The sequence below is a fragment of the Epinephelus lanceolatus genome, chromosome 5 (assembly GCF_041903045.1).
Source record: "Epinephelus lanceolatus isolate andai-2023 chromosome 5, ASM4190304v1, whole genome shotgun sequence".
In the NCBI taxonomy this organism is placed as follows: Eukaryota; Metazoa; Chordata; class Actinopteri; order Perciformes; family Serranidae; genus Epinephelus; species Epinephelus lanceolatus.
In genome coordinates this window covers 27,781,077-27,808,805 of record NC_135738.1, presented here as the reverse complement: position 1 = coordinate 27,808,805, position 27,729 = coordinate 27,781,077, and the positions used below count along the sequence as shown (strand labels likewise).

General features: G+C 42.2%; 1 protein-coding gene across 1 annotated transcript in view; it reads left to right on the top strand.

Annotated features, from left to right (window-relative positions):
- Positions 1 to 23,851, top strand: part of banp (BTG3 associated nuclear protein) — a 52,035-nt gene extending 28,184 nt beyond the window's left edge. Inside the window, exons 12-13 of the mRNA XM_033635394.2 lie at positions 14,972 to 15,112; positions 22,310 to 23,851. Of these exons, the coding sequence (XP_033491285.1) occupies positions 14,972 to 15,112; positions 22,310 to 22,426 (258 nt within the window). The 3' untranslated portion in view covers positions 22,427 to 23,851. The remainder of the gene's footprint in view (positions 1 to 14,971; positions 15,113 to 22,309) is intronic.
- Positions 23,852 to 27,729: the final 3,878 nt, after the last annotated feature.

The following is a 27,729-nucleotide window of genomic DNA, read 5'->3' as shown; positions in this document are numbered from 1 at the left end:
TTGGAACTGTCTTGCATACGCTGCTGTTTTGAGGTCTATCCACAGATTTCCAATTTTGTTTAGGTCGGGGTATTGTGAGGTCGGTGACAAAACTTGCAGCTTGCACCTCTTGAGGTAGTCCATTGTGGATTTTGGGGTGTTTTTAGGGTCATTGTCCTGTTGTGGAAGCCATTCTCTCTTCATCTCTTAGCTCTTTTACAGGTCGTGTGATGTTTCCCTCCAGAATTTGCATCTTTTTATGAAATTCTGCACCTTTTTTTTCCGCAAACATTCCTTTGCTCACTGCGTCTAAACATGTCTATTTTAACTTCATCAGTCCACAGGACTTGTTTTCAAAAACTATCAGGCTTGTTTAGATCTTCCTTTGCAAACTCCTGATGCTGAATTCTGTGGTGAGGACACAGAAAAGTTTTTTCGGATGACTTTTCCATTAAGATCATAATTGTGCAGGTGTAGCTGCACAGTAGAACAGTGCATCACCACTCCAGAGTCTGATAAATCTTCCTGCAGGTCTTTTGCAGTCAAACAAGCAATCCTACGAGCAGCTTTCTTGGGAAGTTTTCATAGTTTTTCAGACCTCAACTTGACCTCCACAGTTCCTGTTAACTGCCATTTCTTATTTACATTACGAACTGAGGAAACAGCAACAACCTGAAAACACTTAACTATCTTCTTATAGTCTTCTCCTGCTTTGTGGGCATCAGTTGTTTTAATTTTCAGAGTGGTAGGCAGCTATTTAGAGGAGCCCATGGCTGCTGATTGTTGAGACAAGGTTTTAGGAGTCAGCGTATATGCATCACCTGGCCTTTCCTGGTGATGATTGTGAACAAGCCATAGCCCTAACAAGCTAATTAAGGTCTGAGACTCTGTGAAAAGTTGCCTGAGAGCTTTATGTCTAGGGTTGACCAGACTGCATGGTGTTCCTTTTTTCCCACTCTACAATTGTACCAAACAAAAATATTACTCCATCCTTGCTTGAAATGTCGAAAAGCATTGTTTCATCTTAAACTTCCTGCCTCTTGGAGATCAGTCCATCTTCTACTCACTTAACACAGTAAAAGAAATTTTGACCAGGGGTGGCCAGACTTTTGCATGTCACAGTATATTCTCATAGTCTCATGGAGCTGAGGGTGAGCGACTTTTAGGTCAGCTCTTAAATCTGAAGAACCCCAGAAAGCACATAAAGACACCCGAGGGAAGCAGGGCCCGAACAAGTACAATATTAGTGATAGCACTTATTCAAGGAGATAAATCACTTCGACCAGATATGGTTGCATACAGAAGACATAATATGTCTTTATCATGATTGGTGTAGTGTATCTTGGACCAGAATTTGTTAAGAACCTCAGACAAAGACAAAACAGAACAGGCTTAATCCTGATGTGTGCTTTCTTAAATGTCTGATGTGTGTGTTTACAGAGAGGCCTACATCAAATGGGCTAAGTATGATGTCACTGTTTTTGTAATCTGGCTGAATAATGCTGAGGCTATGTTAGTATAACCTAGCATGCACAATTCATCACATGAGCTCTCTCTTTCGTCTTTCTCTGGGGCAGTTTTCCTCTCCTTCCTCTTTCACTCTCTCATTTTCCCATCTTCCCTGTGCAATGTAGCTGCGGTTACACCTGTCTTTTAAAGGCCACCTGCCACATCCAATCAAGCCAGGTCACATTAACCGTCAGATGTTCACACTCTCAGGTCCAGTCTTGGCCGCATTAATGTCCATTACATAAATAAAGAATTGTCACACTCTCTGGTTTTGATTTTTTAACAGCCCTGCACAGATGTTTTCTCACTCCGTGGCTCCATTAGGGTCTCTTAATTTATGTGCATGTTGTCCAACGTTGTCCACACCTTGCCTATTTTGTGTTTCTCTGCAGTATTTGTCCCACTGAGAGTCATTATCAGAATCCACATTCTGAGGTGGCCTGCCTCACACATTTTCTATCAGATCTCAGTTATGTGTGATGTCATGTGAGTTGTGTCTGGCCACAATCTGAATGCAAGAAGCATCACTCATTTACTGGGCAAAATCTCAAAATTAAGATGTCAAGTTGCTTTGAGACGATGAGTCTAAATTGGGCCTTAGAGGCCTCATAATGGAAGCTGTTTAGTAATTCCCTACACTGATTTCTTTATCCCTCCATTATGGATGGGTATGGGTATTAGATTTAATTACTTACATGGTGTATCAATCATTTTGAACACATCGGCTGTTGTCAGATGACGAGTTAGCTTCATAGTAGCTCTTTTAAAAAATGTATCTGCATTCTTATGTAGATATCTGTTTATAAAGATGAGCCAAAATGACCAGTGCATGGAAGAGAAAATGTTGGCCTGGATATCTGCTGGCTACACCAGATCAGCCGAAATATTGGTCCTCGTCCCCAGAGGCTTATCGTCGTCAGACTGATAGCTGATGGGTTCTGAGACTGATCTTTTTATTAGTTTTCTGTAAATAAATAATGTGAGTACTCCTCTCAAAGCTCATGCTGGTTCTCATAAACGAGAACAACTTAATATCATGAGTTGATTTAGTTTTGTTATAAGGCTGGTTTTCTCTGTGTTTGATGTTCTGCAATGTTCTGAACAGCCTGTTCCATACTGCAGTTGTGATGCATATTTCTGTCCTCAGAAGTGCGGCATTTTCTCACAGATCACATTCTGAGAATAGGATTCATTGTGTTTATTGGCAGTACACTTTGTAATAATACTGCATTATGATGGAAATAAATTAGGTGTTGATAAGTGTTGTCATGCATTTTCAGTACGATTAGTGCGGCACTGACAAGACTGCATTGCTAAAATAAATTTCTTCTCTGTGTGATGATTTAATCAGGAAATTAATACATTTTGCAACCGCTTGTTAAGAAAAAAAAAAAAAGGACAATAATTGTCTTCAGGCTTTTGCTCTCAGCTCATCAGTTGTGTCAGCGTTTGATGAAATAATGCTGTCCAGTAAGTTAACTGGTACTAATCACACTTTGCTTATTGTTACATAAAGCTCCAGAATGAACTTCAAACAAGATTTTTTCAGTTAGAGATTAGTGGGGGAATTTGGGGCCTTGTTAAGGATAAGCGTAGAGCCCCTGCTCCAATCTTAACTGACAAAAGAAATTTAGGTGTCTTTGTAGTTGAGGCAGGCTGTGTTAAAGTTTTGAGAAGGCTACAGACTGACCCTCCATCTGCCCTCTGTCCAACCATCATGCTCTGTATTGTCACTAGAGATTTACTGCATGCAATGAGCAGCACAGTGTTCTTCACACATCTCACTCTACACTTTGTTTGTCTAACTGCTTATGCACACATTGAATCTCTGTTGTTTAGCTGCAGATGTTTCTGTGTCCACTCCCATGTTAGTCTGTGCCAACTTAGCCCTAAACTCAGCACAAATGTGCCAGCTGAAAGTCTGGACAAATCTGGATCCAAAGTTCTCCGGCAGCCTATAAAAACCCTCTCATGCAGACGGAAGAGAGAGAGGCAGACCCATGAAACTATAAAATAACGAGTCTTTTACTGCACTCCCTGTCTGTCATAGCCTCTTATCTGGTGCCCTTCTCTCAGTGTGCTGTGATCTTACCCTGCACTGATGCAGACCAAATGGAGGATTGGAAGATGAAAGGAGCGACTGATGAGGAGGAGGGGAGAAAGAAAAAAGATGGGAGAGGAAAGCCAAAAAGGGAGACTGTCTGGAAGAGATGTTTTGTCCCGTTCATGATTGAAAACTGAGACCAGTTGAGCTGTGAATTGGACAAAAACACATGCATGGTACTAGGTGCCACATAAAAAAACTTCAGGAAGTGGTGCCCTCTGCTAGCTCCAGTGGCTTAGGCAAATACACTGTGCCGCCAATGGCCTCGGATGCCCTTTTCCCCTTATCCATCTTTGCTGTCACTGCCCTTTGTAACTCTGTAAAAGCAAAAAAGAAACAAAAACAGTGCAATTATAAAACCGACAGAGGAGCGGCAGATCCGTTGTCGAGTGAGCTCACAGTTTTTGGAGGAGTGTCAGATAGCTGTAAACCACTGCCGTGTCAGTCTGAGAAATCCAGCACATCTCAGGAGACAGCTATAAAGCTTCACCAAATTTACTCATCCTGTCATTCGCCTGCATCATGTACCGATGATGGACCTGAATGCCGCCCATCAGGGGCTTTAGACGTGATTGTCAAGAGTTTGAAGGCAGTCCCCCACCCCCTCACCCTCACATCTTCCCCCTTGTTGAACCTCTGCCATCCCTTCCTGTCAGCACATGTTGCGGTGCATCTGTTGGACCCTCCCAAGCGGCATTGTTCATGGTCAGTGTGGGAACTGGGTCACAGAACAGAGAGTCCAGCTCGGCAATGGTCCTTCTGTCTGTACTGCCAGGACATGTAAACACAGCACCAGTCCAGAACCAGGAAAAACACAGGCAGTATTTTGTGATAGAGTGATGGTGCACAGAAGAAGAAGGATGTGTCGATGAGTTGATGAAGGAGATGATGAGAAACAAACAAGGGAAAGTGAGAGAATGAAGTGAGGAAATGAAGAAAGGAGATGAAGAGGAAACAGATGAGTTGGTGTGTTTTAAACTCAACTCATCTGAACTCATGTTGTATTGCAAGTGTTGATGTTCTTACATTTGTGCGGTTTGTGCCAAAGACATCAGCTCCTCCACGCCTGTTGTCAGTTAGCTTCGGTAAAGGTCTGGTGTTCTAGGACAGCATCTCTTGATTTGTCATTCCTACACACAAAGCAGATGCTTGAACAATCTGTAAGGTTAACCTCAGAGAATCAGGGTGTGATTTGTGCTGGAATCAAACCATTGGCTCATGGCCTGAGTTCCTCAGTTGTCTTTTCTTGCTCTCTGCTCAAGAATGTTGTTTCTAATGTGTAAGGGGTTGTTGAGATTCCTGTGATTCACAGTCCGGGGGGAGGGTAAAAATGAGATGAAAAGATACAAACAAGATGTTTTATGACCAATGTTTAGTGTAAGTGGGATGTACGTAAGCAGTCAAGGATTTAGAGGTCTAGTGGTGGATCGTGTTTCAAAGGAGTAGTCGTCTGCTTTGTGTTCTTGTGGCATCGTGGCCTGGAGATAAAAGGCCATAGATCGGGGAATCCGTAGTTCTGAATGCGTGCGTAGGTGTGTGTGTGTGTTTGTTACTCAGCATTTCGGAGCAATGCAGAGGAGGGTACCCCCAGTGGTGTTTTCTTTTGTCTTTGTGGGCAGAGCTCCGGGTCGCCGGGGTGTGTGAGTAAGAGGGACCAGATGTTTAAAATGCATTTAAGCGTGACTCACCATCAGCACAGGCCTGGTGCAGTCCTGCCTCGCCAAGCCTACATCATCATCCATCAGTTTCAGCTTTAACAGGATCCTGACGGGGACATTGTTGGTGCACTTACATGGATTCTAGGTTAATTATAGCCTGGTTAAGGTAATACTACTTCTGTCATGTGAACTTGTGGTTCTCGACCCTCTTCGTGTCAAGGACCCCCTTAATTGATACACATTAGGTCATGGACCCCCATTTGATAAGATTCAGGGACCCTCCATCTGAAAAGATTTGTGGTTGTTGGCAATGAACAAGACGAGAATTCTATAGTTGTCAACTACATTTGAGGAGATGACTGTGGAGGAAATGAAACCCATGATCAGAATAGTCATTTGTATGACTCTAGCCCTTTTTACACGGAGATTGCGCTACAGGGTCGCTACGAAGTCCCTTCTTCATGCCTCCATTTTTGCACAGAATCAAACAATGGCGGCATAGTGCTGCTACATTGTGTGATTTTAGACAGCCTGCTGGCATCACCGAAGCAAATTAGGTACGATGGGTGTGCCATGGAACACAACAGCGTTGGCCTTTAGTGTCACATATAACCTATCTGTCGGCAGCACTTTTTAAACTATAACAATGGCATTAACGTGGCAATAACAATTACCTACCATCCCTGTTATATGGCAGCAGATCTTGTGCTCCGCTAGGAGGGTAAGGAGTACCTGCACCTCATTGTTTTTCAGTGTGTGGACATGTTCGGCCACTGTTTTCCTTCTTTGAGTTAGCTGCTAATTGCTACCACCTGCTTTTTAAATCTCCCGCAGTGAGTCACACACATAACAAATCATCAAAATGTCACACCCGTGCCACCCATGCTCCGGTCCTGCTGGCTGTCCCTTATATACAGTACAGGCCAAAAGTTTGGACACACCTTCTCATTCAATGCGTTTTCTTTATTTTCTTGACTATTTACATTGTAGATTCTCACTGAAGGCATCAAAACTATGAATGAACACATGTGGAGTTATGTACTTAACAAAAAAAGGTGAAATAACTGAAAACATGTTTTATATTCTAGTTTCTTCAAAATAGCCACCCTTTGCTCTGATTACTGCTTTGCACACTCTTGGCATTCTCTTGATGAGCTTCAAGAGGTAGTCACCTGAAATGGTTTCCACTTCACAGGTGTGCCTTATCAGGGTTAATTAGTGGAATTTCTTGCTTTATCAATGGGGTTGGGACCATCAGTTGTGTTGTGCAGAAGTCAGGTTAATACACAGCCGACAGCCCTATTGGACAACTGTTAAAATTCATATTATGGCAAGAACTAATCAGCTAACTAAAGAAAAATGAGTGGCCATCATTACTTTAAGAAATGAAGGTCAGTCAGTCCGGAAAATTGCAAAAACTTTAAATGTGTCCCCAAGTGGAGTCGCAAAAACCATCAAGCGCTACAACGAAACTGGCACACATGAGGACCGACCCAGGAAAGGAAGACCAAGAGTCACCTCTGCTTCTGAGGATAAGTTCATCCGAGTCACCAGCCTCAGAAATCGCAAGTTAACAGCAGCTCAGATCAGAGACCAGATGAATGCCACACAGAGTTCTAGCAGCAGACCCATCTCTAGAACAACTGTTAAGAGGAGACTGCGCCAATCAGGCCTTCATGGTCAAATAGCTGCTAGGAAACCACTGCTAAGGAGAGGCAACAAGCAGAAGAGATTTGTTTGGGCCAAGAAACACAAGGAATGGACATTAGACCAGTGGAAATCTGTGCTTTGGTCTGATGAGTCCAAATTTGAGATCTTTGGTTCCAACCGCCGTGTCTTTGTGAGACGCAGAAAAGGTGAACGGATGGATTCCACATGCCTGGTTCCCACTGTGAAGCATGGAGGAGGAGGTGTGATGGTGTGGGGGTGTTTTGCTGGTGACACTGTTGGGGATTTATTCAAAATTGAAGGCACACTGAACCAGCATGGCTACCACAGCATCCTGCAGCGACATGCCATCCCATCCGGTTTGCGTTTAGTTGGACGATCATTTATTTTTCAACAGGACAATGACCCCAAACACACCTCCAGGCTGTGTAAGGGCTATTTGACCAAGAGGGAGAGTGATGGAGTGCTGCGGCAGATGACCTGGCCTCCACAGTCACCGGACCTGAACCCAATCGAGATGGTTTGGGGTGAGCTGGACCGCAGAGTGAAGGCAAAGGGGCCAACAAGTGCTAAACACCTCTGGGAACTCCTTCAAGACTGTTGGAAAACCATTTCAGGTGACTACCTCTTGAAGCTCATGGAGAGAATGCCAAGAGTGTGCAAAGCAGTAATCAGAGCAAAGGGTGGCTATTTTGAAGAAACTAGAATATAAAACATGTTTTCAGTTATTTCACCTTTTTTTGTTAAGTACATAACTCCACATGTGTTCATTCATAGTTTTGATGCCTTCAGTGAGAATCTACAATGTAAATAGTCATGAAAATAAAGAAAACGCATTGAATGAGAAGGTGTGTCCAAACTTTTGGCCTGTACTGTACATGTCATTACGGCGCTGTTACTCCATCTGCTGCCGGCTTAAAGGTGAGACAACTCTGCCCCCCAATTCTGCAAAATTACCTTTTATACAGAATGGTGAGGTGGCATGACGGTGTGAAACTCTTGCCTTAAAGAGGCAGCGCAAAAGCGGCTTCTTAATCACATTGGTCTTACTTCTGTAGTGAATTAAATAGTCAAAATATTTCCCATTTTTCTGAGGACCCCCTGATACTCCCTCAAGGACCCCTCTGGGTCCTCGGACCCCTGGTTGAGAACCACTGATCTAAAACCACTTATTTGGGATATTTGACTTATAATCAGAATGAGTATAATTATGATTTGCAGAGCTAGATTACTCATCAGTCTTTCCAGCGACTTCTGGCATGTAGACGGCACAGTCTGATCTCTGTCTGATTTTTGTGTCTGCACACGCACCACAAAAATGGAGTAAAATGGATGCAAACTAGCATGTTTGGAAAAAATCAGCATGACTAGCAGTGGGGGAACAATAAAACTTGTTTTTCATGGAAATGATAGAAAAAAACAGCTTACATAACGAAAACTGCAGCTAAAGGTGTTTATGTAGAATTCAGACTGCGCATTCTTCTGGACATTAAACGTGACTATTAAATGATTATGCCAGCACAAACCAGATGGTTGAGACGGATGTTACAGTGTAACAGTGTTGTTGGTAGCGAGTCCTCTGAATGGTCTGTTTTGTTTTCTCCTTTACCAGTGCTGGCAAGAGTACAGGTAGCAGTAAAAGTGATTGTTTCTGATGTGATGTCTTAGTGAGTTAAGGACTCTAGTGTGCTGCATGCTGATGTGAGATGACAAATGTCTCTCATGGCAGATCTGAAGTAGAACTGCTGGATTCTTGGCTGCTGTATGTCAAAGGTGCTGATTTTGGGACCCATTGAATCGTCTTGAAGAGAGATTGTTTGGTGGTTTGGGTGTACTGCTTAAAAGGTCAGTCTTAGGTCACTTGGACATGTTTAGTCTTAAAATCTAGCTCCCAAAGCATCAAGTTGTGGATATTTACAGGGACGTGCCAGAACTAAATACAGAGTAAGATGTATCGCTTCTGTTGTGTCAGAAGAATGACATTTAATTTAAGAACTGTTTTGGCCTTTATCATTGAACATTTATAGATCATGTCTCAATACTAGATTAAATGACTTGTTGAGACTGGTATTTTGTGGTATTTCGTTAGTTGAGTTTTACAACCTGTGTATATCATGTCCTCTGACTCCATTGAATTAAACAGGATAATTGGAAACACGATTAAGTCGTCATCTTAAATCATGAAATTTACCGACATTGTAAAAATGCCTGTGTCAATTAGCCAGGCCAAGTTTGGATTTGTGCTAGAGAACAGAGAAAACCTTCAATGGAATTTGGTTCCTTTTTGTTTTTTAAGGGGCCCGTCTCTTAATTACGGCTGTTATTTTTGTCATCAGTCCTCTTTTGATTTGCTGGTTCTGGACCAGAATTCAAGTCAAGCTGGTTTTGTCATAAAACCTCTCTGAGCCCTATCTGAATCTGACTCCCAGCGTGCTGGTGGGAGTTGTGGAGCAAAGGATGCAAGGGAGGGTTTGATTGGATGCAGGTGTTGAGCTCTGGTGTGGAAACAGTGTCAGGGTGTGGGTGGAGATGGGAAGCACTGGGCCAGGTTACAAGTTCAGGGGTCTTGCAAGACTTAAAAGATTTACAATACGGATGTGTTTCAAAGAATATTGTGTGGACAGGAGATGGATGTATCAGTGGTGTATGGGAAAATCACTTGTCAAAAGTCTGAACATATAACTGCAAATAAGTGAGAGAGTTCTTGAATAATAGAGGAATAAAGCATGATACCCTTTGGCTTCTGTTTCAACATTTCAACATTTTGATTTGTATCACAAGACCACTGTTGTCTATTCAATCATACGAAGAGCCGAGGCCCAGCTGAAATCAGAACAGTCCTCAGACTCTGAGGTAAAATAAAAGGCATATGTAACCAAGAGTTAATGCCTGCAGCGAGACATATTTAGGCCAGTGTGTTCATTTTCCCAGTCTACATTAAACAAGCACTCAGCACACTGCTGTGTCTATGGGCATCTTTACAGCCAAGTCGCAGCCAGGCCTTCACCCCCCCCCTCCCTCCTCTCAGTCTACCCCACCTACCCACCCGGAGCTAGTGTTTCTGCTTGGACATCTGTCCACGGTTGGCAGTTGCAGATGTTGTTGACGGCTGTGAAGCTGAGAGGAAGTTCCAGCCACTGCAAAGCCCAAATGTTTCTTTTTTCATTTCCCTGTTTTGGTTTGGGCTTTTTTTTTTTTTTTTAACAGATCTGAAAGAAGAGGCGGTATTCCTTTGGGAGTGATAGGAACCAGATATGTGTGGCTCTCTTTTCATAGCGCCCAGAAAAACCTGCCTTATGTGCATGAATTTTTGCTTCCTCTAAAAGGAGGATCTTGTGTTATGGGGGATTCCGGTGTACTTTGATTACAGCGAGAGTGAAGCAAAATCTTTAAAAACATACTCAGACACAAACACTCACATGCACACTAAGCGGGTGACTCATCGCATCGTCCGATTCACAGCTGAGTTTAACTGAGACCTCCTGTGAGCCTGGGAATTGATGCCAGCCTGCGCAAAGTATGTGCAATGTGGAAGCGGATTTTCTGGTTGATGCAGTATTCAGAGACTGTTACCAAGCATAGAGATGGAAATTCAGAGGCATTGTTGTATTTCTGAACAGCCCATATTCTCTTAAAGCCCTCTTTACTCAAGTTGAACTAGTTTCATACGAGGAGAAAAAAACATTTTGGAATCCTCAGACAAGCAAATATGAGGGCTGGGTAACAAAGCCTTGTTTATCCAGTTGGTTATTGTCTTTAAGTGTTGGAATCATGAATGTTTTTTGCATTAAGCTGCTGTTGTTGTTCATTTTTGAGTCTTTGCTCTCTCTCATTGCTGTTTCCTTAGTGTCCTGGATCCATTACTGAAAGCATTACAGCATCAGCAAAAGATTTATTTTTCTCTTTCCTCTTTTTTCTCAAGGCCATGGCAGCTAGCAAAGCCTGAGGAGAATTTAAGATGTTCGTGATTGTTCATCGCTCGTCTCTCCAGTATTGTGCTTCAGTATCTTAGTCTTTTAATCCCGCTTGTCTGTTCTGCTCTTCGGACTTTCGGCACAGGGGTGGCCAGCCAGCCGGTGCTGATTATTTAAGGGTCCCAGTCCTTAAAACTTTGAGGTCAACAGTAACTAATACACTTAAGATCTGCTGATGGCCCCTGTTCCTGACAAATTGAGCCCACTACGTCAAATCTAATGTATTGGACTGCATTTTAAGTGAGTCATCCCAGCTTTTAGTTGAAAACTGAGGTAGTTAGGCAATCAATCAAGACTGTAAAGTTTTCTCAGCATCGGGGGACTCGTCTGCTCCAAGAAAGCCCCCTCAAACATTTCTCACCTTGTTGTGTAATGCATTAGTTTATGCTAACAATCTTGATTTGTTGTGAAAGCAGAATAACTTTCTACCTCATAAAACCTTTCCTTGATATAAATTTGTGATTATTTTTGGGTTTTTTTGCATCATTGCCAAACAGCTTAATGATGATTATGTCTTATTAGCTGAACGAGGAGTAATTATCATCAGCGCTCACAGGACCATGTAATGGTGCTCGGTACTGTTTTATATGAACTTCCAACCTTGTGCTAATTAGCGTCAACAAATCAATTATTTATGCCTATAGGGGAAAAATATTACGAGACTGAAACTCGCCTTCTAAATACACTTTCCTGGCATCTTCCATGAAGTGGATGTACATCGCCTGAGCGTAGATTTAGCTTGATTGTTTTCGACTGAGTCATACTTTAAAGCCAAGCGTGACAGGATTACACCCAAACAGTGGAGAGGAGTTGCACTGACAAGGCGAGTCGTGGGACAGGATGTGGACCCGAGAAGTTCCTGTGTAATCGCTGCAGAGATCTCACACACCGTTCCAACTCTGTAAATGCTTTTGTGAGCCTCTGTGTGCTGCTCCTCACAGCTGAGAATGCAAACTGCTCTCAAATGGAGGTTGAGAATCTAATTGAATGAGACAAGCGTTTACCATCTCAAGTATCAAACACAAAATCTCTTGAACTCTGGTAATTATACACTTAGAGTACAGGACACATGATCACACATGCACGTACACACAAGCACACATGTACGCTCACATACATAAAACTGCAGGCAGATGAGCACTTGGCGGGAGCTGCATTTGATTCTCAATAAGAGAACAGATTGATGAAGTGTGGGGATAAGGATGGATATCTATACATATCTGCCATAAAGAAACAGTTGAACAGCTGGCTGTACATTCGGGTTCCCACTGTTCTCAGTGAGATGACTGATTGAGCATTATTTTTCATGGATTTAGTCTCAATGGGACCTATAGTGTGTATATACAACTTACGGGAATAGTTTGACATTTTTGGAAATGCGCTCATTCACTGGTGCCAACAGACAGACAGCTCATACAGAGCCAAGAAAGCTGTTTCAGCCTGCTCCCAGTCTTTATGCGAAGCTAAGCTAAAGCTGGACATACATTGAACAATTTGAGCATGTTTTAGAAATGTTGCTGTTTAATTCTCCCTCCAGCTGTGAGAGTAAATTGTCCACGATTTAAAGCTAAATATGATGATTTATATACTCACGCTGTGTGGTCCGATCATCAAGCTGTGACCTGAGTGCTTATACTGTGCATGTAAAATAGACAATATAATGGTCTGTCGGCCCCTGTGGACTGTTCTTCTATTGACAGTTGTCAGTAAAGATTCATCTGAAAGCTGCAGGCAGGTCGAAGTTAGTCTGCTAGTGGAGGTACAGTTTGCAATAATGTAGAGACAGAAGTCCCAAAAACAGCTAAAAGTCAATTTCTTCAAAATCTGGTCAGTCTTAGTTTTGGTTCCAACTCTTTCTTGGAGGCACCAGCAGACTAGCTGGGTATACACTGCACAGTTTATGGAGTAAGGGGGAAAAAGCACTGACCTTGGGGAACTGACTTGTGGCTCTGCTTCAGACCAAAAGTTCTGACATCATAAATTCATCCGAACATCCGACTGCCCGTTGGGAGCAGTTTATCAGGTTGTGATCGGTCCTCGCTGCCCCCAGTGCTCGACATGGCAAGTGACACCCGATGAAGCTGAAATTCTGTTGGACTCCAAATTTAGTCCAACGGCTCAAAAATCGTGTCAGAAACCGGCTCAAACTGCCGCTGGTTCCAGCTTGGTATTTAATGCACAGACAGAAGACTGGTATCAATCTTCTCTAATTCTCTGCAAGAAAGCGGATAAGCCCATTTCCCAACATATTGAACTATTTCTTTAACTGTCTGATTACTGTTTACACCAAACCTCCAGGCTAATGCTCTAATTGATCAGGAATGTTTTATGGGTCCTCACATACAGTGATTCATTTGACCCAGTTCTAACAGTCTTTTGCTATATTAAGAGTCTTGCTCACCCAGCCTCAGTCCGTGTCTGTACTTGAAGTGCCCTGGTTGTCTGATCGGGTGAGTCAGGCAGACTTCTTACACTAATAGCTTCCATCGGGCTGGCCGGGCCTGGCGCATTATGGTGATGAGGCGGCAGATTTTGTGGTGAAACTGGCAAAGTCGCTTAGATGACAAGGCAAGTCGGCGGGTTGAGGGGGGGGTTTAACTGAACCTTTGGGGCCCGTCACTACTTCAAACTTCAAAGCAAAGGTTGGACCCGGGGGTTGGGATGCAGTGTGGGACTCTTGGATTGGAAGGGTTGGGGGGCAACAAACATCATCTGTAATTGAGGTTTGTGAGGTTTTGGTTTTTCTGCAGGCTTGCATATTCTTCCTTAAATTTTTAATGTCTGTTAAGCATGTCCCAGTACCAAGTGCAGCTGGGAGAGGACTGAACTGGAGACAGAGACCTCACATAACATCGCAGAGAAAGCACACAAGGACAACATACATATGAAACCTGCCAGACAGGAGACACTGAAAGAGGCCTGTGTTCAGTCCGAGGCCACGAAACTGGGAAAATTATAAATGAGACCATGCTGTTAGTTCATGTAGGAATGCCTTTTATTTCTGAGAAACTTCTTTATGGAAAGCTGTGGGCCACACTGGAGGGTAGTAATGTGGTCTCTGACCTCTGTTTGATTAAAATGAACAAGCACAAAGCTGAGTGAACGTTTCCCTCCATTCGTCTTTTTCTGCATCTGTGTTGACAGAATGATTGTATGTTAATTTGTACGTCTGTTGTCACATGGGAGTTATGCTATCCAAATTAACAGCAGTGCTCTGCTAATCCCAAAGCATGTGTGTGTGTGTGTACACTTGTACGAGGTCACACACACATATGCTTTCCTCTGTGTTTGTGGTAACAGTCTATCTATAGGAATAGCCTCAACAAACTATAGGAATACCCAACAACTCTCCAGCTGCACGGTGCTGCTCTGTAATTAGTGCGTCAAAGCCACAGAGCTCTAATGTCGCCTGGCTGACTTTCAACGCTGTGGGAGATTAGGATCCCCCTGCGACGTCTAACTCTCCATTCTCTGCCAATATCTTTTATTTCTTTGTCTAAATATGACTTAAATTAAATGAAGCCAAATAAAAATGAATCCTAACTAGCATATCATGTTATGGAGCCTAGGAAAGCACAACTTGTAAAAATATAATTGAATTGAATGGACCATAAAGTTCCTCTCCAACTCAATGTATAAACAGAGGACGGGATGAGAAGCAGTGAGAACAGCAGGACTGAAATGTTTATTTACGTCACTCAGATACCACCACATGACTCTTTCCTTGCTGCAGAGTTACTTGGTGTGTTTGTGTGACACTGAGCTTGTACACACTGATGGCTGTAATCAATAAGAGAACATAAACACATCAGATAGGACATAAATGAGGCTCTCTGCTGTTTGTTTTTATTTGTTTCTTGTTTCCAGTGCTGCGCACTGTAGATCATTGCAGAGCCAGCTTGATTGTTACTTTGTAAACTCAGCTGGATGACGCTGACGAGGGAGTTTCATCAGGATCTGTTACACTTTTATGTGGAAATGAGAGCGGACTGATGGGGTGATGAAATTTTTGAGAATGGATTTAAAGTGTCAGGTGCGATTGAGTTTTCCTGTGTCCTCTCCAACCTTGTCTGTCCTAGGTGCTACGTGGGGCTCAGCTCATCGCGGTGGCATCAGCTGATGGCGGGGCCACAGCAGTAGAGGGCTCCCCCCTCCCCCCTGACATCCAAGTGCAGTACGTCCAACTAGCCCCTGTCGCAGATCACACAGCTGCCGTACAGGTAAAACAACACGCACACGCGCAAAAACACAAACTCTTCCAGGCTCAAGTACACGTGTACACAGACACAGATTGTTTGTAACTGGGGAGCATTCCAAGTGCTAAAGTATGCATTTATGGTCTGAGGTAAAACAGGCCCTGGTACTGATGTAAATCAGTCTCACTACACATGTGTTTGTTTTTTAAGCAATCCATAATAATAATAACTGCTCTCCACCTCTTTCCCTCAATCTGAAGTACATACTGTAGATCAGGAATCAGTCCTTCAGTGATGCCATTAATCTGTGCTGTGTACTCAGTGCTCTGCCAGGAGATCCAAGTCCCAGATAAAGAAATAAACTGAAATATACTGTCAGTTATTTTGATCCTAACCAGAACAGGTGCTAGGAAGTTGGAGGAGTGTCTTTTTGTGATGTAAATTTGGATCTAAAACTTTACTTGTAACAGTAAACTCATGAATAGGGTTATGTTATCACCCATCAGCTGTATCTTAGCTTCGTTCCTCACTAGTCACCTTTATGTTAGTTGGAATAAACATGGGAGGATATGAATATTTCATGTTATGATTATCCCGGCCAAAATAATTGCGATTTATGATATTACCCTGACACTATGATAAAAACTAATAAAATGGCACAAAAACATACTGGACATCACTATACCTCACATTATGTTAAGAAAAATATCTCTATGCATTATAGATAGGACACGTCTTTTTTGAGTGAACGTCCTTTTTAGTGAAAAATAATCTGAAAAAGCCAGACTTTTCAGCCGTATGAAATGGTGTCATATCTTTTGACATGAAAAATGCCAATGGTTAATTAACATCTTTTGCGATTTTTGAGGTTGGTGCATATGTTGCCTGTTTATGCAGAGTTTCTTATATTGTTTGTCTCTTTGGCTGCTGCTAGACACAATATTCATGATTCTTCCAATAATGGAAATTCACGTGTTTTTTTTATCGGGATCCACAATAAATTCCTATATCCTCCCCTACTCTGTAATGTTAAATACACAGTACATACGAGCTGTCTGTGGTGAAGATGCCAGGCAGACTCGCATAACTACATTTTGATCCTAATTTCAAGTTATAATACTGTTCTTTTCCTTAACCTTTAACAATAATAAATGTTTACTTGCTCATAGAGCTAAGTTGCAGTTTGAATACAAACTTGTACATCTAACAACCACCATGAGCACATTAGTTTTATCCCCAAACATGTAGGCTAAACACAGTATGCAAGATTAATAGACCTCTGTCCTTAGTTGCAGTTTTCCAAGTTGAACCACTTCTCACACCACTTAGAGGCTTTGGGAGAGCACTCCTGGTCTTGGCTTGAAAGTTGCACTTTCAACACAGTCTAGTCATTGTTGCCTTTAGTGTTGACGTGGACAATAAGTCATGGGCTTTGCTCATCTGATATGCTGGAACGTCCTCATGTCTGTACTCATGACACTCAGGGTTTTCAATCAAGCGGCGCACAACTCAGCTTGGCCACCTCAAATCATAAACCATTTACACAAATTCAAAATGGATTTGTCTAGGGTCGTTTTGGTGTCATTTAGGGGTGCACTGCTCTGCTGCTCCTGTGCTGTGCTGTGCTATCTCACACAAACACTACTGAATGGTGCCACAAAACTGATCATCTTTAGCGCTCCTAGTTTTTTGGCACTGTTAACCATCCGGGACATCAGCTGATTCAATGAACTATCTTTTGTCACCAGTCTGCTGCTAGCTAGCATTGTGCCCATACTTATGAAGGTATAAAAATGACACGGAGGTCCTGTAGTTCTTAACCAAGAGGGCAAACTCTTCATTGCCTCCTACAATGTCAATGGCAGTTGCTTCACTATTTGTGTTCTCACCTTTCACAATATAGACATAAACACTGCATCACTTACCAGAGGGAACTTGTTCACATGCTGAGGTTGTGATGATGACTTGTTCAAGACATAGATTTTGCTCAGGCCTCTTCTGAAAGTGTTTATTCAACATAATACCTTATTATCTCAATGACATGCACTGAAACAAATGTATTGTGACACAAAAAGGTAATTTATTATCTCTGCCAGTAAAAATATGGTTGGCCGGTGGATTCTTCCATCAACCGGTCCCCTTGGTCGGTGAGTCAAAGGTTAATTTCAGACACTGGATTTAATTCAGTTTACAAAAACTGTCCTGCAAAGTTCAGCTTTTAACATCAGCCTGCCAGCAGGGACACAGGAAACTGATTTCATACTTGGTAAATCTGTCTCACTGCCGTGTCCGCTGGAACTCATATTTTGCTCAAAGTCACTTGCACAGTCTTGTGTCTTATTTAAGTGAACCGTAAACTGTTCATCACAGTTACTAACTGTTTGTACTGATGACTCAACTAGGAGAATATCGTGCCCATCCCAGTGTTGGAAATGCTTCGATGGCCAGTCACCTCCCAGTGCCTGTCGCCCAGTTTTCAACACTACACAGCCCTCCAGTTGGAACAGTGGATCTTTGTGCTTGTGTAAAAGCCTTAAAAACACTTTTTTTGTGCTTAAGAAAAGTGCTGCAGAGTATTTTATGAAAATGTGTCAACAATTTAATCTAAAAAAAAAAAAAAAAAAAGTCAGAGTTCCATCAATCATGACGTAGAACTGGTGATAAAGAGAAGAATACTTTCTCTCCAAAGCTGAAAAATAGGCTCTTTTAAAGGAGTGGCCAATAGTTTTTACTGTCTTTGTACTGAATAATTTAGATCCATCAACCCTAAAATTAAAACAGCATCCTTTATGTCCTTCATTATATATTTGCCCATTTTTAGGAGTCCATACCTGTCTCCCTTTTTTCTTTTTAGAAATTAGGAGCTTAGTAGCAGCCAGAGTTTCTGGTTGTTCGGGTTGACACCTGCCTTCTTTTGTGCTATAATGGTTTGATCAGCTTCATAATGAGGCAAGATATATCCTGTAATATTTCTTTCATAATGACTGTAATGTCGAAATGGAAATATGAGTGCAATTTCTGCAATTTAGCTTAACTACTTGCAGGTACAATGGATCTGCTTTCCCCTTGTTGTCATAATTTTGCTCAGATAAAATGCACTCAGCTTTCAGTCATTATGACGGGTGTTTGGACAAACAGTAATTTAACACAATAAAGTGAAGTGGATGGAGTGCGACAAGGAGTAGAGTAGTAATTTGTAGATATGCTGAAAATCCCTTGATGATCGAGCGTTTTGAGCAACAGCCACATGTGGGATCAGGATGGTGCACAGGCACATGGCACAGTGGCCTTTGAAGTGGTCAGTTTAATTCTGCGAGGCATATAAAATAACCACACTTTTCCATTGTTCTCTCTGCTTTTTGTTTTCCCCAAATATGTTGAATATCACATTTTCTCCTCAGTGCTTCTTTCCCTCAAGTCTCATATTAAAATGGGTACCCTCGAGTCCTGATGGGAGCCTTTGTTGTCTTGTTATAGTATAAACAGAGAGAACTTCAAATGATTTATGGCTGTCTAAAATACCAGTCCTATCCTAATGTGACTCTCCCTGCAGACAGTCACGCACCAGGTTTTGGGATTTCCTTGTTAAAGGTGAGATAAAATACCAAGGTGATAGCAGTATGACGAGGAAAAGTTTTAGTTTACGGCAAAAGCTACACACTTAAACATAACAGATCAGTTTAATTAAGTATGGAGGACGATATGGTGTACACAGATCACATGGCTCGGAGTGTAACTTGTGCCGTATCATAAAAAGTCATAAATTCAGTACAAGTTGCATAAAGAGACGACATGGCTGTGACAGGTGAGACCTATGGCTGCTGATAGTATTCCAATATAAATGTTACTCTGGAGCTGCTGCAGTGTGTCACTAATGCTAATATTAACGCTAATGTATCTGTGAATCATAGCATTGGCTCGGGCGTAACTTTACACAGTCCAGCTAACATTAATCAAAGCTACGCAACATTGCCAAGTAAGTTAATCAAGTTTCTGAAATTCAGTACAGTTTGACCTTTTTTTTTGGTCATCTGCACCTTCATTGCAGTATATCAAATAAATCTACTCACACACAATACAGCAGCTATACAAACACAGACTGGCGAGGCTCTCGCACAACAAGAGGCCTTCACTTAACAACGAAGTCTGCTGAGCTAACATGAAAGTCAGTTGAGCTCATGTTACAGTACAGTTTCACAAAAAGCAACATGACATCCACTCCAACTGACTACTGTCGTTATTTAACTGGCTTCAAATGAGGCTTAGCACTCACACAGTCTCTTTCTATGTACCTCAACATTTCTCCAGCCTGTGGGCCTACAGTCTGAGCTAGCCACATTAGCCACGCAACATGCTAACGTTAACTGCAATAGGCAAGCCTGCAAAATAAACAGTTAAACAACGTAAAATGGCAAAAATTACAGCTGTTTAGTTTGAAGTCTGATCACAGACAGCCAGTAACAAATCACCCTGAGCTTTAGGTTTGAATTGAATCCTGCTGTATACTAAAAAAAGAGTTTTCTAGTTGTTGTGGGGATATTTTAGTCAAGAATCCTAAAAAACCTTAAGATGTTAATCATTGGGAGCACTTGAAAGCTTTTCTGTTGGTCCTTGCAGCCAGCAACACAACAAGTAGTGTGCTTTGCTCCAGCTGTGTTACTAGATTTGCGAAAGTATGATAAAAAAATAGGACACGCACATCCCCGAAGCCCACTGGGTTGGGTGCTGGATCACAAAGTATCAAAAGCATGAAAAAAAGAAAAAAGCGATCCGCACACCAAAAGAGCTCCCGTATGCAATTTTTTATTTTGCGTGACGTTTCGAGCGTGATGCTCTTCCTCAGACTGCTAATCATTTACAATGAAGTCGCCATCTTAAATACCCATAATGCAAGGATTACACCACGTGGTACATCTCCTAGATCGACTAGATTTGCGAAATCAAGGAATTCACAATCACGGACAGCAAGGTAGATCAGCAGGTCACCTAGCTGGAGAAGGTGGAAGTAGGTCTGTGCAAGATTATGACGTCATATCAGCCATCTGATCTCATTCTTACACTTTTTCTGATAGATGGACTAGGACAAAAATGAGAGAGGATGGTCTTTCCTCACACCTTGACACACTTGGCACACATTATTATGTTCAAAAGCCAACAAGAAGTGCATTTTGCATGGCATGTCATCTTTTAAACTTTGCCCTCAGATGACCCCGTCTTGTTGTCCTTTCGTTGTCTGCTGTCGTCTAGGTAATTGGTTCCTTGCCCCTGTAAGCATAGAGGTGATTAAAGCATTGTATACTGATTAATTGTTTTGGGTGTGTATCATACACAAACTGATGGACTCCAGTGAGCATACAAAATGATTGTTACCCCGTACACTGTATTCCAAGGTCTGTGCTCCATGTCTCTTGGCGCAGCGAGCAATCAAACTGTTTGTTTACTCAACTGATTCGTTTGAATGGGTTTTTTTAGGTCTAAAACAGGCTCATTTTTTCCTAATGTTTGATTGTACACAGATCTTGACAGAAATCAACAAAGTAGGCAGAGGTCTGATCAGTCATCAGCGTTCTGTTCGGTGGGGTTTGGGTTCAGTCGGGGCACGGGGACATGCTCAAGGACAGAGTGAAACCACTTGTTAGCAATGTGGTGTTTATTGATCAAACAATATTTAAACTTGTCAAAAGCAGATTTTCATTAGACGTCAGTCCCAAAGTAATGTCAGTGCCAAGAAAATAAATTGGTGCTAGGAAACACCCAGTATCTTCAAGTAGACTTATCTTTTAATTTTCCATTTTTTAAACATGCCAACTTAACTTAAACTAAAACTGGATCTATCCAAGCCATAGTCGATCACAGGACAAAATATGTAACACATACAATTAAAAGACAAGATGATGAACACGTGGAATGGCACCGACCAATTACAAATAAAAACTGAAATTGTAAACACATTGCAAACGAACCACTGAGTGAAGCAGCTGACGTGTGAGTACAGACACTTGGCTTGGCCTGTCCGGTACAAGGTGGGTTATTATCACAGTTGGGTTTTTGATGTCCCAGAGTGTAAACATTGCTGGCTTTCAGTTCAAAGTTCAGAGGAAGGTTAGCTCTGTTCTTTTTCTCCTTTTCTGCAAAGTGTTGAATCAAGAGGATTGCTCTCATCTGTTTCCAGACATATGGGAGCATTTAAACAAGTTCTTGAAAAATTACTTAGGCTTTTGTATTTATTTATCTCTGCATTTTTCCTCTCTCTTTATTTAATAGTTTCCATTACCTAAACTAGATGAAGTAGGGGGCAACGTACAGTGGTATTTTGCATTCCAATGGGCATAAACTGTGGCTGAATTTTGATGCAACAGCTTGGGTATAAAGTTGGGACTACAGAGCACCAACAGCCTGGTTGCAAAAAATGCCAGAACAGTTTCTGATGCACAAAATTCAAAAAGCAATGGATCCATAATCCATGAGTACTTCCAAATGGAGAACAAGGCCCATACTGTGACAGTTCAACATGTCCAACATTTCAAAAGCTGAGTAAAAAACATGGATCCATATGAGTTTTGCTTGGCCTCTTTACTGCCAGTGGTTACAGCGTGTTGGCCTCATGTGTTGTCGTATTGTGTGTGCTGCTGTGGTGCAGCTGTGCTCCATTCAATACTGTTGTCTAGTGACAGCATGCTGGGCTGGAGAGAGGATTAAATGCTGCAGGTGTGTTTGAGGGAACCTTTGGCGTGCATTTGAGGAAGGAGTGAGTCACTCTTCATGGTCATCATCCAGGACTGAGTCATGAACCTCTCATCTTTTTGAGGGGTTTTTACCCGCACAATACCTCGCTCTGTTTGACACCGAGCACAGAGACAGAGAGCATTAAAATACAAATAGCTCATCACTTGTCAAGTCTCTCTCCACCTGTCACTCTGCCTCTTTTCTCGGTCCCTCCACCAACTGTCTTCTTCTTTCTTCTCCCTGATATATCTCGTCTCTAATCTGTCCTGTCATTCCTCTGCTCCTTCTATTGTCGATCCAGTGTAGTTGTCTCCCACAATGACACAGGGGCAAAGGCTACGGTATGGTTTGGTCTCCATCTGTTGGTTCACAGGAAACACGCTTGTGTTAAAGCCTTTTCATAATTACACTGATTAGCTCAACAGGATGCTTCATCAGATCACACAGTCTTCCCAATTATCACCTCTTCGCTGTCCTTTCTTTCATGTGTTCCAGGCTGCTGAGCTGGCCCCGGCCTTGCAGGCGGACATAGAGGTGAAAGAGGCCATCCAGGGCGCCATCCAGGGAGAGAACGGCGAGGTGGTCCAGATTGTCACCTCTGTGGCCACCTGAGAGCCCCGTCCTGTTCGACACAGCCCTGAACTCTGCTCCGCAGCATGGCCTGACGAGTCTCAACGGAACATCAGAAGTCGACAAATGCACACATTCTGACGAGCACTTAAGTCAGAGAGCGTTTTTTTAACAAGTACTAAAGGTCACTGTCGAAACACAGGGAAGAAGCATTTTTCAGTTTTTTGTTTTCCCTTGCAAACTCCTCACTCCGTTGCCAACCGTATGTCGCAATATGGAAATGTTCACAGAGAACTTGAAAAGACCATGATACTCTAAAAAATCAACTGTGGTCTTTCTGGTGTTTTCATCACCAGAAGGACCTGGCCCACCGCAGAATACACAGTGGGATTATTGACTATCCAGGGAGGACGCTGCTTATGCAGACCATCACCCTGCCACTTCATCAGCACACACGCTTGTTTACATCAACTTTGGAAAATAGTGGAGTTATTTGGAGTTAAGCCGCTTGGCTAACCCCGAAACCCCCATGAGGGTTTGTAAAACCCCTAAATCCCACCTCAAACAACCAGTACTGTGCTCCTTTTCTCGTCATTTCTTGTCACGGTGGACAGCAGTGGAAAGTAGATTTAGCTGAGCACAGCTACTCTTGGTTGTGATTAATTTGGTTTCCTGTCACTCTCCATGATTCAGTCCATACTATGTCTCCCGGCTGTGAGCGCTGCCTTCCTTTACTTTGCTCTTTCTTGTTTTCATTCTGCTTTAGCCGCACAGCTTTGTTTGTTTGTTTGATTTATCTAATTGTAACATGCCGAAATTTTTGGGCAGCTTTAATTTTGGAGGTAGAAGACCATGAAATAGAAGAGATGGTGCCAGTGGTAGACAGCACAAGTTGCTTGTAGAAAACCAACGAAACCTTGAAGTTGTTTATTTCCCCCAGTTTTGTCTCTGTGAAAGATACATTCATGTGAATAAAAACATGTTTGTGGTTGCCATAAAAGTGTGTTTTTATTTTGGTTTCTCACTGTATTCGCTCTTTATTTCCATCAACCGTGGTCGTCAAAATGGCTTCAAAGATTTTCAAGACATGACTTTGCTTTCATCCATTGCACAAAGACAGTTGAAGAGAGCGTGAAATGATAGTTTGGTTTTGAGGTCTTGTTTCATGTTGAGCTTATTTATTTACTATTGTTGAAGTAAACATGTATCTAGTCAACTTTAATAACCATACCATAAGGCTACTGTATTGTCAGCAATCCTGACCTTTTGAGCGAAGCTTTTACATGGACTCAATAAGGTTTTTGTCAAAAGATAAAGTATTGCATTTCAAGATCCACTCTATATGCTCACTGCATGCTTATGTTTTCCTGTCATGAGACACTGAGAATGTGTTGTTGTGTTGTGTTGGAGTGATGCTCTGCTAATGATGAATATCCCTGCAGTCAGCAATAAAAGAGATAAGCAAGACACTCTGGGACTGTGTGTTGGTTTGGGGAAGTTTTCCCATGCTCGGTGTGATGTAATAGTGTATTTTGGAGTAGGGGGAAAAGAACCAGGCGACAAAATGAACTTGATAAAACAACATGCACGGTCTTGGCTGCTTCCTCTTGTTTCCTTTCAGTCTGTTGTTGCTGTCTCTGACCCGCTTTACGCTCCCTCCTCATCTCGCCCAGCTCTCTTACATATTCCTCTTCTCCCACTCAACTTGTGTTTTCCTCTTTCTCCTTTGGAAGCCGCGTTAAAGTCCATTTTAATCCAAATTTAATTGGATAGACTGGTGGGTCCATCCCTTTAAAATAATCTTGATGTAGCTGAGTCAAAATGTTGGCTTGGACAACTGTCTCTCCCCCAGTGACCCCCTCCATTAAATCTTGGACTTGGAAAGGAACAGACCCTGCTCGTAACGGCCTTTTGCTCTTCACTTTTACAACCCCTGGGCTCCATCCAGGAGCTGGAGAGGTTACCATAGTGACGGGCCCTCTCTCTGGCTGCCTCTAAGATAACCTGCTGAAAACAGAAATGAATGATAGATGGAGAGATGAGATTGTTTGGAAGCGGACGGCATGTTTGAGGAGAAGGAGTGGAGTGATGAACAGAGACCAGGCGGTGTATCTTTCCCTTCCTTCTCTCAGCAGCTCTGTGTTCTCCTGCAGTCACGGCCGCTCTGCTGGCATCTGCCTCAACATGCAAGTACTAACCTCTGCAGCTCGCCCTGGATTTTACTTTGCCTGCAAAATTTCCGCTCTTGCTCAAACTTTTTTACAAGGCTGGAGGAGTTATCTCAGGACGTGTAAAGATGAGTGAACATATTTGTTGGAGCAAAAATGTCCAAACAGAATGTGTCTCAAGCATCATAAATCAGCAACTGTTAATCTTGAGGAAACAAAGCTCCCCACATCCAGAATTTATCTGTTTCATGCCAGCGGACAGATTAAAGCAGCACAGTGGTGTCACAGTCCACAGGGTGTACACATTTTTTTTTTCTCACTTGCTGAATATTCCAAAAGGTCATGAGGAAGGCATGAAAAGTTTGTCTTGAGAAACATCTCTGCTGTTTGATTGTTTCCTGTTGCATGCGAGCGCAGCGTGTTTAGCTTTATATAGACATTAAATTATGGGGATTCTGGATGTATATGCGGCTCTGTTCTCAAATTAGATCGCAGCATTTAGGGGAAGCTTAGCAACGTGACTGTTGTTACATGCATCATAAAATGGAAAGAGCTGCTGGAAGTCAGTTTATGGGATGGTGAGCATCCAAAAATTGTAGCTATGGTCAATAATTTAACTGCCCTTTTGGTTGCTCAATAAAAGATGACAAGCTGTTGAAAAAAATCTTTCTTGATCATCCATTATTTATTTATTTATTGCTTCGCACATGACGTGATATATTACTTTTTACAGCAGTAAATATCTAAATATCAATGCTAAAAATTTGCTAAAAGGAATAAGGAAGAATAAATCCACTGATCTGAAAACGACAGGCATCTTCCAATGTATATGGAAATTTCCATTCTATAATAAATCTGCATTTATTATTCCAAGAATACTTTACAGTTTAATTTATATTTTACGAGAAGATATATTTCTTCCAAGTTTTTTATGGAGGTCTTCTCACATCTGAGACTGATTTTTCGAATTTGACTAAAAGGTTTTAACTTTATACCCCCATCAGAAATTTTTAAAAAATTATACGTTACTTATTTGGTGAACTGGTAGTACAAAGATGTCAGAAAGGTTCATTGTGTACTAATATATCTGTTTTTGCTGCAATGACTGCATGCTTTTGTGTTAATACAGCATGGTATTTCCTGTGCTCATTCGCTCTATGAGTATCTTTGTTAAAGGGACAGTTCACCCTCAAATCAAAAATACATATTTTTCCTCTTACTTGTAGTGCTATTTATCTCTCTAGATTGTTTATGTGTGAGTTGCCAAGTGTTGTGGATATTGGCCGTGTCTGCCTTCTCTTGGAAGACTCAACAGCAATGTCTATCTCCAGACATCATGACCTGGTTGCTAAAAATAATCCACAGACCTTGTTGTGAGCAAGTAGGAACTATTTTCTTTCTACCGAACTACACCCACCAACCAAATCATTCAGCAGAAGGATGCGTGCATCTACAGCTCGCTCGCCTAGCAGCTCTGAGCGAGCTAATGTTTCAGCTCAGCCGACGCCATTGTTTATGTCTCACGCTGTCAATAGGACAAGCCTTTTATCCATCAACAGCTTCCTATTGCACAAGTTGGCGGGTGTAGTTTGGTAGAAAGAAAATAGTTCCTACATGAAACTGCTCACAACAAGGTCTGTGGATTATCTTGAGCAGCTGGGCCATGATTTCTGTGAAGAGACAATGATGTTTAGTTTTTGGCGCTTTGAGCACCTCAAGCAGAGCGCCATCTAGTTCCATTATATTCAATATAAGGGATACATCTCTGTGGCTGATATCTCCAACACTGGGCAACTCACATCTAAACAATCTAGACTGATAATTAATGCTACAGGTAAGAGGGAAAATATTATAACGTCCCTTAACAATGAGGCTATGAGGCATGAACTTGTTTTGCTGGCATTTTATTCCTTAACTTTAACACAGGCTATTGTGGGTGGGCTGTAGCCAACACCAAAACAACAAACCTGTCTACTTTACAAGGTTTCTCTGCATTTGCAGCTACTTCAAGAACTCCCGCTCATCGGCTTACGCACACACGAACTAGCAGGAATACCAATTACCCTCTTCCTCAAGCCTCTGCCAATCCCAGGTGGGTATCTCACACACAGATCACTGTCATAGGTGCTAGTAATGACTGACAGGCTTCACAGCATCTGGAAACACACAACTTCTCTGGGAGTAACTCGTTCACTGAGGGTGCTTTCACACCTGCCCTGTTTGGTTCAATTGAACTCAAGTTCAAATGCCCCCTAAGTGCAGTTTGTTTGGGCAAGTGTGAACTCAGCAATGAGCAATCGCAATCGGGTGCGCACCAAAACAACAGCACAAGACCTTCTTGAATAGGTCGTCTCTGCCTGGTTACAATCGAACTCTGGTGTGGTTTGTTTGTGGTGAGAAAGTGTTCACATTACACATTGTTTGGGACAAACATGTTACAATCGTGGAGGATTTTTAATGGGCGCCTGCTCCTGCACTGCCTTAATATGCACATTCAGCACATCCAATGCATCAAAACATTGATTTCTACTTGGAGCTGCACCTCGTTTTCAAACTGTATGATTTGACTAAAATGAACAATGCAATATAGTACACCAGTATCACCAGCAAAAAAAAATCAACCCACGTAGTTGTCCCTTTACTGTGACATTAGAAAGTGTTGCATTTATCTTGCAAGTGTACTCTTCTTAGACATTTTGTTGACTTCCAGCATTTTTCCTGCACGGAAATTCTGACCAATCAAGAGCAGAATTCTCACACAAGGCATTTTATCTGGTCCGCTTGTAAATGCTGCTGTGAGAACATAAACCAGCTCTAGGCAATTATGCAGCTTTGAAACAAAGTTAGTCCCTGATTCGGACCAAAGCAAGCGAACTCTAGGTCTGAAAGCACCCTGACAGTACAGGAAACGCAGTGACTACTTTTACAGACCATTTTACTGTAGCTGAACATTACACATTTTTAACGGTGACAGAATCTATACAGTTAACATCACCTCGCCCAGTCCCTTACAATATGTAGGCCTATTTTTGATTTTGGGGGGATGAACTGTCCCTTTAACTTTGATATTACTCAACCCTGCATTAACCAGCATGAGGCTCGTACAGAGCTGTGCACGCGCTGAGTGTTGGTGATTATGTCACCTGGAAACTGCGGTCTGAGGAGTATCTATTTCCA